Below are 12,633 nucleotides of genomic sequence, written 5' to 3'. Positions count from 1 at the left end.
AAACAAACAAACAAACAAAAAAAACAGAGTTGGAGTAGTAATGATTTAATAAAAGGTACTGTTTTTGAGGCAGTCTTGCTGTGTAGTTCTGGCTGTCTTGAACTTACTATGTAGCCCAGGCTGTGCTCAAACTCAGTGATTTTTCTGCCTCAGCCTCCCAAGTGCTGGGATTACAGGTATGTTCTATCACGCCCAGCAAAAAGGCAATGTTTCTAAGAAAATGTGTGCATGCACACACACGTGTGCACACACAGAATCTTTTGGGCCTAGATGGTATTAATACAATACTTCTCCAAGGAAATTCCAAGAAATTAGCTACCTTGTTAAAAGAAACTGGGAGTTCTGGAGCGTCTGCTGACTGCTTTCTGTGCTCGCTACGTTGGTTGTTGCTGTGGACTGTGTGATCGTGGTTGTGACACTGCTTGTGTTGGTGCGCCGGGTGGCGTTGCGTGCCGTCTCCAGTTGCTGCCTCGCTGCCTGGGCGTGCTGCCGTTCTAGCTGCAGCTGCATCTGCAGTTGTTGTAACTGAGAGGCGGAAGGGCCAGAAGAATTAAGCTGTCCTCCTGCAGAACGTCTCACTCCTGATAACTGAGATAGAAGCTCTGCCAAAGGAAATGAGATGATCAATGTCTACTTGACACTGAGGAAAACAAAACATTACAGATACTGGGAGAACACTCAAAGCATTGTGGGCGGGTGGGGACCCCAGTGATATGCAGCTCAGCTAGGACCCAATACCTTCTAGAATATCTCTTGGAGGCAGAAGTCACTACGTACCAGGAATCCAAAAAACCCATGAGACTGTTTGTAGAATTATTTGCACAAAGTGCTAATTTAGTATACCTCCTCTTAGAATAGCCAGGAATGGTGATGCATGCCTGTAATCCTAGCACTTGGGAGGCTGAGGAAGAAGGATAGCCCTGAGCTCAAGGACAACCTGAGACCCTAACTTAAAAACAAAACGAAGGAACAAACAAAAAACTTAGATTAAAGTGGGCCATCAATAGGCCTAATCTTAAGCTTTAAATATAAATTCTACAAAAGGAGCAAACAAGGCTACTGTTTTCCAAGCTCTCAGATCACAGCAGATATTCCACATTTATTAAGCAGTGGAAGGGATAATTAGGATTACACTTGAGAGCGGGCTAAGTCCCTCCCCTGCACATCCTGGTGCCCTACTGGCAGTGCTCAGCCGGGTGTGCTCCTGAGAGCATGTGGCCTGTGCAGTGGCTGTCGTGTCCCAGACTCAGTGTCAAGAGGGCTGAGTCATGGGAGCGTGAGGGCCGAGGGCGAGGTTTGAGCACTTGCCTAGTGCAGGAGAGCACCAGGTTTTTACCTCCTGTAATGCCCAAAAGTAAGTAAGTAAAGAGGAGCAATACGGCTCTATCCTCAGGAGGTGCAGGAGGCTCTGCCTAGGCAATAGGGATTGGCCAGTCTCCCCGCAGAGGATCTTGGGTCAGCAAAGGCCCCCAATTCCCAGTAACACTAACAGCGTTGGTTTTGTTTTTCCACTCACTGATGTTTACCCAGGGATCCTCACCCACTCTGATGGCATATGTCACCCTCACTAAATACACTGATTTTCACTGACAGAAAAAATTCAAAGTAGTGGAGAATAATTCTGAATAATTTTCTGACTCCCAGAAGTTACCTTTTAGAGTCTCCAATGAAAAGATCAGGTATGTAGCCCCTTTGAATAAACAATATTTAAAATTAAATCTCCAAAACTCAGTTTACTGGGATTTTCTTTGTTGGAATTAAAATTTTATACTGTATATTTACATTTCAAAGAACACTTTATGAGTAAAACTGTCCCAAGTGCCTTAAGTAGACTAGCCAGTATTTAGGGGCGCAGCAAGGTGTGTCACTTGTCAGGTCTGCACCCCACATGAACACTCACGCACACTTCAGGCAGCTATCCTACCCATGTGCCAGGGCTTCTTACAGATTTAATGTGACCTTGTGCTCTGCTGCTATCCTCATAGGCCCAGCACCAGATTCCAATTTGTCCATGAAATAGAGGCTCAAGCTATTAAAACACATATCCTTCAGTATGTTCTACAACAGTACAGCTGTCAAATCAAGCCCAGGACATAAAACTTCTTGTGTTCTTCCACAAGAAGCTCTTTATTCTTTAGTTTTGTCAATTATCTTTTTTATCTGTGTTCTTGGGAAGATTGAGTCGTGACTGGAGGCTAGAAACACACAAAAACTGTATTATCTCCTGCCCCTAAGTACTTAATGGATACAGACTGATATGAACTACTTTACATTTAAAGTATCTCACACTTGGGGCTGGGGGTGGCTCAGGTGCTTAGCATGTATAGAAGCCCTGGGTTCAATCCCAACTACCAAAAAAATCACCTGTTTTACACTTCTAAAATATTTGGAGCCGGATGTGGTGGTACATGCCTGTAATCCCAGCACTTAGAAGTGTGAGGCAGGAAGATCGCTGTGAGTTCGAGACCAGCCTGGGCTATATAGTGAACTTAAGGCCAGCCTGAACTATACATCAAGATACCGTTTTAAAACAAAAACAAAGACAAAACAATGCCACTAGTACAAAAAAAGGAAACTTTAGCCGGGTGTGGTGGTGTATTTCAATTATACTAGCACTGGGGAAGCTGAGGCAGAAGAAGGGCTACATAGCAACAACTTCGAGGCCAGCCTGGACTGAACAGCAATATCCTGTCTCAAAAACAAACAAACAACAACAAAAGGGAGCTTTTGTGAAGAAAACAGGCAGGCAGATGATCAGGAGTAAGACTAAGAACACAAATCCCAAAAGCATTTCCCCCCGCTATTTACTTTACGAAGGTGAAACTAACTTACCAGCTATAGGATCCATGGCTTCCCTATTGCTTGGAGAATATGAACTCTGAGAAGAAGAAAGTCCACCAGTAGAACTGCTAGTAAAGTGCATGTTTGATCTACGAGCACGAGGACCTCCTAGTCCCCGACCAGGGTGAAACATTCTACGTACATGTCGAACACCACTCGATTCATCATAACTCAAAAGTTAAGGAAAGTGTCAAGTATTTCACAAAAAAGATGAAAAAAATCAATGAGTCCTTGCTAGATAAACATACACATTTCCTAAACTATCAGCATGTTAAAAAGCAAATTTAATTTAGAATATAAACACCTTGACTCTATGAAGCCAATTAACCCTAAAAAATATAAAGCAAAATTGTTTGTGTGAATATTATGCATACTTTGTGTTGTGCAAGGTTAGAAAGTTTCTCTGGGGGCTGGGGGTATGGTAGAGTGCTTGCTTAGCATGAGTGAGGCCATCGGTTCAAACCCCAGTGCCGCAGAAAAACAAAAATAAAAACAAGAGAAGTTTTTCTCTGGGAAGAAGAGAAATTTCTTCCTTGGCTCCACAGTAACATGTTCAGGTAGGGTTAAAGGCACTGCCTGGTTAGACAACCAGAGGAAACAGCCATTGTTCTAATTGCTGTACTGAATTTCATATATGTTTATGTGATCCAAGTAACCACAACCAATAAGTATCAATTTTTACATTTAGGAAGAGCTGTATCACTAAAACATGACATTTATCAAGAAGGCAGACATCCAGCAATTTCTTCTATCTCACACAGCTGAGTCAAACTGAAGGTTTTGAGTAGAAATAGCTGTCAAAACTCGTGAAAAGCCATGTGTGGTGGTGCACACCTGCAATCCCAGCTACTCAGGAGGGTTGTGAGGGTTATGAGTTTGAGGCCAACTTAAGACTACACAGGGAGTTCAAGGCCAACTTGGGCTATACATCAAGACTTTGTCTCAAAAATAAATAAAACAAAATAGATAAAATAAAAACAAATCCAAAGCAAAAAAGCAAACAAACAAAAAACTTCATGAAGACAAGCCAAACGTGGTGGCACATACCTGTGAGCCCAGCTATTCAGAAGGCTGAAGCAAGAGGACTCCAAGTTCAAGGCGAGCTTAGACAACTTAGGGAAGTCTGGTCTCCAAATAAGAAGGGCTAGAGGGCTGGGGATTTAGCTCAGTGGTTCCGCTAACTGCCTCGTAAGTGCAAGGACCCAAGTTCAATCCCCGGTACCAGAAAAAAATAAAAATAAAAAGGGCTAGAGATACTGTTCAGTGGCAGAGCAGCTGCCTAGCATTGGGCAGGTCCTGGTTTTAATCCCCAGCATGGCAAAAAATAAAACAAACATAAAAACCCTGCACCTCAGGTGACAACCTGATTTTTAAAAAGTTTTTAAGTTCGCATGTGTGTGAGTGTGTGCATGTGTATAGAGGGCAATCAGACACTGTAGAAGGAAATTTTCTTTCCAAATGACAAACAGAGCAACTTTATGCAGATTAACTGTTTTGCTGGCATCCTGGCTTTTCGGATGGTTCTAGATCATTTAGGGGCAGAGTGAGTGACTCCACAGGGTCATCAGGTACTACTGTTGGTTCTATCTGGGATGATGGTCTGGGCACTAGAGAAAGTGATGCTACAACTGCTAAGTTTTGTTTTTAAGAAGCAGCTAAGTGTGGAGCACACTTTAGAGAGACTTCCATCAAGACAGAGAAACAAGTCTGGTACACACTAGTACACACTGAAGACACCCCCTAAGGTCACACAGATAAACTCCCTACAGACACAGTTAACACAGGAAATACCTGAAAAATGGTGTATTTTTCCAGGATAACAGCTATGGCAACATTTTCTCCCTAACACTTAATGGTAACAAATTAAAAATATAACATGTCTTTTCTTTTTTAAAAATTTTGCCTAGTCTTTTTTTCCTAGGGACATCTCTAAAACACTAATGAAAATGGATACAAATGAACTGGGATATTCCACTGAATGGACACTGATACTATTAGAGGTCCCAGAATTTGCCGAAAAAATTCATGATGTCAGCTTGACTTCAAATTATTTGCTTAGTTTTTCCCTGTGAAGATGGAATGGAGTGTGGATCAAGTATAACCCTTCTGGGTATTTGTAAAGGATTTTTAAAAAACAAAAAATGCACAGCAAAGGCTTCAATATTCTTGGCTCATTTGAGTTTTTCATTCTGCTTTCTCTTGCCCTTTTCAGTGTTCCCTGTAAGAGGGAGGGAGGAGCCTTGCTAGCCAATCACTGGCCCTACTCCTGAGCCATGCTCAGGCTTCTCATGTCTCAGGCTGGTGCCAGCTCTTCATCTTCCCATCACTTTCCATTCACGTTCCTTTACATCTAAAAAAATCACATTTCCAATTAGAAAACTGGGAATTTAGAGTGAGAGGTGGGAGCTCTATAACAAGAAAATCACTGGTTTGTTCCCCAACAGGTTGAAGACTGGGCTACGATTACTAGAGTCTGGCAGAGAGAGAAAAAATTCTGATTTGCTCTCGAAATTGCTTCAAACTTCAATGAACACCTCAACTTTGGTATGAAAACAGAAACCTAACAGGTGATAGTTTCAGAAAAATAATTCATAACCAGAAAGCAGGAGTGAGTGCTTAAAGGTAACTGCTCTGGTAAGATAGTCATCTCAGGGAACACTGAAAGGGACTCCTGAAAGATAGGGCAGGATGGGCAGAAACGAGAGCAGGAAAACAGTTTAGAGCTAGACTTGACCTTATGCCATCCTACTCAGGGCCTGGGCCAGATATGGCCCTCTCTGGAGGAGACCCCAAAATGGAAAGGATCTCCCCTGCCCCACCATACCACTATACCACACCACAACAGGGTAAGGCAGCAGGAATGGAGGGAAGCACATAAAGCCTCTTTATACTGCAATGATTAAGTCTTATTTTTGGATTAAGATTTTCCCTCTTTTGGTTGAAATCACTTTCCTGAAAGATTTAATACTTGGTCAAAATTGGCTTTAAAATTGTGATGAACTAAAGTAATGAACTAATGATGATGGGCCAGTCAAGTTTCACTTTACAAACATGGTTCATATAAGTCATTAAGTACATAAAAAGAGAAATAAGAAATACCTCTCTACCCCAAGTCACTTTTAGGAAAAGATTTTCAAATAAATAAAAATACTTTGGAGATTAATGTTTCTCCAGGGTTACCATACTTAAGAATAATCAAAATGGCAAATGGCACAAACAATTCTTTCCCTATTGCCTCTTAAAAGGATATTAAATCTCTAGGGGCTCTGTGTTCAAGTGTAAGATGAGCTGCAAAGTCATCCGTGACATGATTAGGGTCGCCTCCAGGTAACGCTGCACATATTGGACAAATCTGAAATGAAAGAAAGCAAGTTTAATAATGGACACTGATCAGACACACCTTTTTGGACCAGTATTTTGCTATAAATTTTGCTACTGGCAAGTTTCAAACAGTCAAGACCACAGATTCTGAACTAATGAGACTTAAGCAACAAGTACTGCCTACCCATCAGTGCTGTCTCTCCCAACTGAAGCAGTCTCCGAGGATCCTACACAACAGACCTAGACAGAACGTCCAAACTCCACCTCTGGCAAGGCCTCCTACCTGCCTGCCCAATTCTTATTTGCATGGTACAACAACAACAACAACAACAACAACAACGGGTTTCCATAAAAAATTTAAAAATATTCTCTTTAGTGCACATTTATGTTTAAGTCCAGTGTTGAATGGTAAAGACAGACTTAAACCTTCTGTATATTTACACAATGTCACTTAGCCTTGAGGGCCAATCCCCGAGTAAGACAGCAGAGGTCTGACAGAAACGCAACTGTGCAAACACAGCCAGCAACCCACTGTGTGGAATGAGCTAGGTAGTGGTCAGTGATAACATACAGATGTGCTCTCTTCATGAATGGGACTCCCCAGAAGAGAACAGGATGGCAGCCCATTTTAAAATCTTATTTCCTAGAGGATGTGCAGTATAGAAAAATTTGTGACCAGGTTAATTTCAAGGAGAATAAGATCAACTTCCCTGTGGGCATCGTGGCTAGAGAATTAAGGAGAAAGAAGAAGAGTATATACAGGCAGAGTGCAGAGGGAACTTGATAGTTTGGAAAGGTAATTTCTAAGACGTAAGTTTAATATATTTGGTGAGACAAGTGGCAAGAGATGGGAAGGATATAAAGAACGAGAAACTGTAAACGTCAAGGGGCTTACTTGTCCAGAAACCCAAATGGGCACATGCTGGTCAAGCAGTGTGGTCAAGTGTTGAAGTAAGAATAACTTCAGTCTCAACAAAGGGCCAAGGAAAGCCTGGTGCAAAGGGAGTGCCAAAGGGAGCCCACAAAGTGCAGTTAATGTGGAGGTCAGTGCATTCCCACGGTAAGAAAGCTCAAGACGGGACATATACGTGTGAGTCATCACCTGGCACGGCATGTGCCATGTGTGAGACAGAGGCCATGTGTTGGATGCACTGTCTGCTTATAGCAGAGGGGGAAGGACAGGGAATGTGAGATTCAGGACAATGCTGGGAGATGCAAGCAGAAAACAAGCTTCTGACTCCTAGAACATAAACAAACACAGCTTCCCACTTTCTAATGTCTAGAGAGCAGAAACCCCTGAGAGTTTGACTCTGATTTGCTAACAGTCTCTCTCATGCCCAATCCATTGTCCTATTTACTGTGTGACTAAGAACTGAGCACATCCTCAAGAAAATCTAAGGATTTTCCTGAGCAATAATGATTAAGCACGAGTGTGCAAATGAACTAGAGAGCTCACAGTGGAAGGTGCCTGAGGGCAAACGAGAAAGAACAGACAGACATATGTGTGCCTTTCTCAGGAGATGCCAGAAAGGTGGTTAGAAACTTTCTCTTAGAGAGAAAATTTTATCTACTCAAGTTTACAAATTATCAAATTTTTTGTTATTAGGAGTTAAGGTTTACTCTTATATCATGCCTATGCTCTGACACTGACTGGTAGTGTCTGACATGCTTTTGTTACATTCATGTGTTTCTGGCTTGCCTAGCTAGATTGTACATTTCTTGAGAGCTGTAGGGAAGTATGATTTGTCTTTAGTTTTTAACTGTGGCCAGGCTTAGGGAAAACATTAGACCAATAAGTTTTGAAGAAACAAAATAAATTCTAGTTATTTAAAATTAAACAAACTTTTTTTTTTTTTTTTTTTTTGGTCCTGGGGATTGAACTTGGAGCTTTACACAAACTAGGAATTGCTCTACTACTGAGCTACATCCACAGACCTTCTGTTTTATTTTGAGACAGAGTCTCACTAAGTTGCCCAAGTTCACCTCAAACTTTTGATCCTCCTGCTTCAGGCTCCTGAACAGCTGGGACTACAGGTGTGCACCACCAGGTCTGGCCCATCTTAGATATTTTCGAGATTTTTCATTTTCCAACAATTAACGAGAACTGAGTTACATATAGTTTTACTATACAGGATCATTGCATCATATAACATTTTATCTAAGGAGAACATAATCATCAAAAGGAAAAGGCATCTTTCTCCTGTTATTTCCCTTTATTCAGACTGGTCTTTGGATGAAATCTATATACAACCTGAGTTCCACAAAGGTAGTTGAAGTGCCAGTACTTTGGAGGGCACATATAAACATCATCTTTGGAATGGGGGGGGGTCTATGTTGCCCAGGCTTGTCCTCAAACCTTTGATCCTCTTGCATCAGCCTCTCAAGCAGCTGGGATTACAGGTCACATTTTAATATTCTTAGATGAGAAACTGGCTCAAAGGTATACATTCTTAGAAGGGAAACATGAATACCAAAAGTACTAAGGATATCCTACCTAGATAACCTATAAATTAGAAAGCAACTTTTTGACAGGGATGTAAAATAGAAAACCAAGATCCTCATTATTATGTATCAACTTCAGTTCTACACTCAGTCTTTTAGATTGCATCAGTTACTGTGCTAGGATGACGGTGGGTATTCAGAAAGAAATACTAAACAACCCATCAAACACCTTCCACAATGCCTAGACATAACGAAATACTGAGGATGAGGAGTTATGCTAGTGGGAGGGTCCGCCAGCTTGGCAGCTGGCACAAAAAATTAAGTAGAAGATGGTGCTATATTTGGGCCACATGAAGTTAACTCACATGAGACCGTGGAAAGGAAAACTAAACTACAGGGCTGTGGGACCAGTGACCTAACCATCTTTTAAGCTATTTTATACTTAGCAGGTGAATTCAGGTTTGAGAATAAAAACTGAGCATGTGTAAGGCTCAAGGTTCACTGTATTTTCTCAGAGGTAATGGAACAAGAGGAAGAAAAGTGAGAATAAAATGGGGCAAGCGAATCAGAAAAGAGATGGGGTGGGAGACAGATCCATTCAATCATTCAAGGGCCTAAATACTGCTTAGTTTTGAGTCTGTTTTTATTTCCACATCATGGTACCTAATACCTTTTCAGGACAGGAAAAGTCTACACAAAGGGTAAGCTAAAATGTAACACTGACATTTATCACACTTCTGCCGCATGATATATACCATCTATTACTCACACAAGTAAATTCCACATAATACATTACGACAACCTACCAACATTAATGCTTACTGACTTGGTTTAAGGCAGTGCTTCCTAAATTTGCTCAAGAATGTACATTACTAAAAATTTGTTAAAAATATAGTTTCCTAAGGCCTTGGAAACAGGTTGAGGGGGAAGGAGGTTCTGAGGATTTGTAAAGATTCCAGATGCTACTTATGGGGCCGAGGATTTAGCTCAGTGGTGCTGCCACCCGCCTTGCAAGCACAAGGTCTTGAGTTCTATCCCTGGTACAAAAACAAAATCAAACCTTCTGCACAGCCAGAGAAACCACCATGCTACTTATAACTGGATAAGTCTGTCAAATACAGCTGAAATATAGATGGAACTGAAAATTTAGAGGCTATTTCCTTTGTCATAAGCAATGCCTAGTGTTACTGTACTGTTGCTTAACAGAAGAACAACAAAATCTTACTTACTAATGTCCTCCTATTCTTGTCTCCTTTTGGCTACTCTGTCAATCCTCTGTTGCTCTGTCTTGCCACTGAAGGACACTACCAGTCTTGCTTTTCATTTGCAGTTCCATTGGGAGCCTTTACCAACCCTGAGTGTACTGGAGTTTCCATTTTTCCACACGGTCCTATTGCAGTTGCCAGCAGTGTACATTTAACACAGGTTGTCACCAATATTTAAAACATATCAAGCTGGGCATGGTGGCACACACCTGTAATCCCAGCACTCAGGAGGCTGAGGCAGGAGGATCGCTGTGGGTTCAAGACCAGCCTGGGCTACATAGTGAGTTCCAGGTCAGCCTCAACTACATAGTGAGACCCTGTTTTAAAAACAAAACAAAATAAAAAAACCCCCCACATCTTTCTGAGTCATTATGCCACAAATGCATACCATGCCCCTGCTAAATGTACACAAAGCCCCACCCCATGGGAAAGGCTATGTGTCCACTAGAAAACCATCCAGAGTCAGCATTTTTGTTTGCTTTAAGCAGTCTAAAAAAAATTTAGGACTCCTTCAGTCAGTCTGTCTGTCTATCTCTATCTGTCTAATCGGTACCAGGAATTGAACTCAGGACCTTGCATTTGAAGGCAGGTGGTAGAACCACTGAGTTAAATCCCTGGCCCTCCAGTCTCTTTCTTGAGTGAATGCAACCAGGCAGCATTCTCTCTCTGGATACCATGTACAGCTTTAAACACCACAGAGGGAGTTATACTCTAGATGCAGCGAGTTCTTTTCCATTTCTTGGTAGGCTTTTCAAGGAGGTACTTGTTTATTTTGTTCACTGCTACAGAAAAATCCATTTAAAAAGCTGCCCGTTGGATCCAACATAATAAAACTTGTCTTTCTCTGAAGCTGGAGGCAGCGCAATGAGGGGTTGAGGCACACACCCATGAGCAGACCCCACTCTGATGGGCTGTCCTCTCAGACACTCAAAACTGCCACAAACACCCGATGGGAAGTGATGGCCTACAAACTAGCATTTCTTCATGAGGTTTCTGGATCACAAACTTGATACACCTAGCCAAGCGTGGTGGCGCATGCCTATAATCCCAGCACTCGGGAGGCTGAGGCAGGAGGATCACTGTGAGTTCGAGACCAGCCTGGACTACATAGTGAGTTCCAGGTCAGTCTCAACTACATAGTGAGACCCTGTCTCAAACAAACAAACAAACAACTTAATAAATCTATTGCTTTCTTTAAACTGATTAACTTTAGATCCATAGAAAACTTTTTCCTTTCAAGAATGTCTGTTCATAAGCCTTAATTTCTCTGCATCACTTTCTTCTGTTACTTCTGGGGAACACCATATTTTTGACTCACCTGTTCTCCGTCCACCATCCATTTATGAGCAAGACAGCTTTTTTGTGATGCCTACCCTTTCTCTGGCCCTGCTCAGTCACAAAGTTGTTACCGTTAGGATGCTAGGGTGTTCCTGTTTCAAAAGAGTGACTTATCACAGCCTCTAGCAGCCTGCCTTCCGGAATGACAGCCTGTGTGGTATGAGGTAGAGAAGGGATAGTATTTCTCTGTGCAGCTGCTGAAACATCTCTTTACATCCACCAAAGTGAGAGGATGAGTTTTTTGGGTGTAAAAGTTTCTCTTCTACCTCATCTCACTTGACTAAATTTACTGCCTGATTACTTCACAGCAGGCAATGCCTTGCCATCTCCCAACTCATATACATTCTTTCTCAGCACTGCAGCTTGGCTCTTGCTGTTCCCTTCTCACTTTGTCCCCTTTTAGGAATCTCCCCCACATTTTAAAGGTCTAGCTTAACTCACAAAGACTTCCCTGGTGACTTCCTGTACTCTCCTCTGTGTCAAATGTGTTTTATCCATGTCAAGAGGTCTGTGTGCATAGAAGCAAAATCTTAAACATGTTAGCATGTCGACAACCAATGTACTTTATTGTAAGAACTCTAAGAAAGCGCTTTACACATATTAAATATAACGCTTAAAAAGATATATTTGGAAGCTATGCTTGTCTTACCAAAAATAGCTGTGTGTTTGAGGGGAATTACAGGGCTCAAACCCAGGGCCTTCTGAATGCTGAGCAAGTGCTCTACCAATGAGAGACATCCCCGCTACCAAATGTACTCCTTTTAAATTAGGGTAGACCCCTTGCCTTTTTTTGACAGGGCCTTAATATGCAGTCCAGGTTGGCCTCAAACTCACCATACCCAGATAACTTAGGGTATTCTTTTTTTCACATAATAAATGCGTAGCGTACATAAATATTCATTCATTAATCTTTTCTGGTACTGGGGATCAAACTCAGGACCCTGTGCTTGCAAAGCAGGCACTGCACCACTGAGCTAAATCCCCGGCCCAATATAAATTTAAATTAAAACACTTAAGTCTTGAAAATGTGGCTTAAGATAGGGGCACTTTCTAGAACTATACTAAGCAACATCTCCCTCATGTTACTCTGCAACTACATTCCTATTCCAGGTAAAAAAAAAAAAAAGAATCTGTGCTCTGAAATCTAGGTAAGCTGGTAAAGTTAATTAAAATTCTAACTGGTTACATGTTACAGCATACAATTTTGTTACCACAGATCAAGTAATCCATTAAGTATTTACTGAATGCCAAGTCAGTGCTAATTTTATATTCTGAGTCTAAAAATTACTAGGAAATGAGCAAAGCTCCTGCCACCATTAAAATTCACATACATTTCGGGCCAGGGATTTAGCTCAGCAGCACAGCACCTGCCTGGCAAGCATGAGGTCCTGAGCTTGATCCCTGGCACAAAAAAAAAAAAAAAAAA

The 12,633-nt window shown here is 41.6% G+C and overlaps 1 protein-coding gene across 1 annotated transcript in view; it reads right to left on the bottom strand.

The window, feature by feature from the left end:
* The window catches only part of Kcmf1 (potassium channel modulatory factor 1), a 29,714-nt gene that overhangs the window by 7,997 nt on the left and 9,084 nt on the right, over nt 1–12,633 (bottom strand). Inside the window, exons 3-5 of the mRNA XM_033765099.1 lie at nt 6,092–6,193; nt 2,833–3,007; nt 320–602 (exon numbers count right to left, since the gene is read on the bottom strand). Of these exons, the coding sequence (XP_033620990.1) occupies nt 320–602; nt 2,833–3,007; nt 6,092–6,193 (560 nt within the window). The remainder of the gene's footprint in view (nt 1–319; nt 603–2,832; nt 3,008–6,091; nt 6,194–12,633) is intronic.

The sequence above is a fragment of the Fukomys damarensis genome, unplaced genomic scaffold, assembly GCF_012274545.1.
Source record: "Fukomys damarensis isolate Sample0158 unplaced genomic scaffold, DMR_v1.0_HiC HiC_scaffold_2, whole genome shotgun sequence".
In the NCBI taxonomy this organism is placed as follows: Eukaryota; Metazoa; Chordata; class Mammalia; order Rodentia; family Bathyergidae; genus Fukomys; species Fukomys damarensis.
The sequence above is the reverse complement of the archived record's forward strand: the minus strand, read 5'-3'. Positions and strand labels throughout refer to the sequence as shown.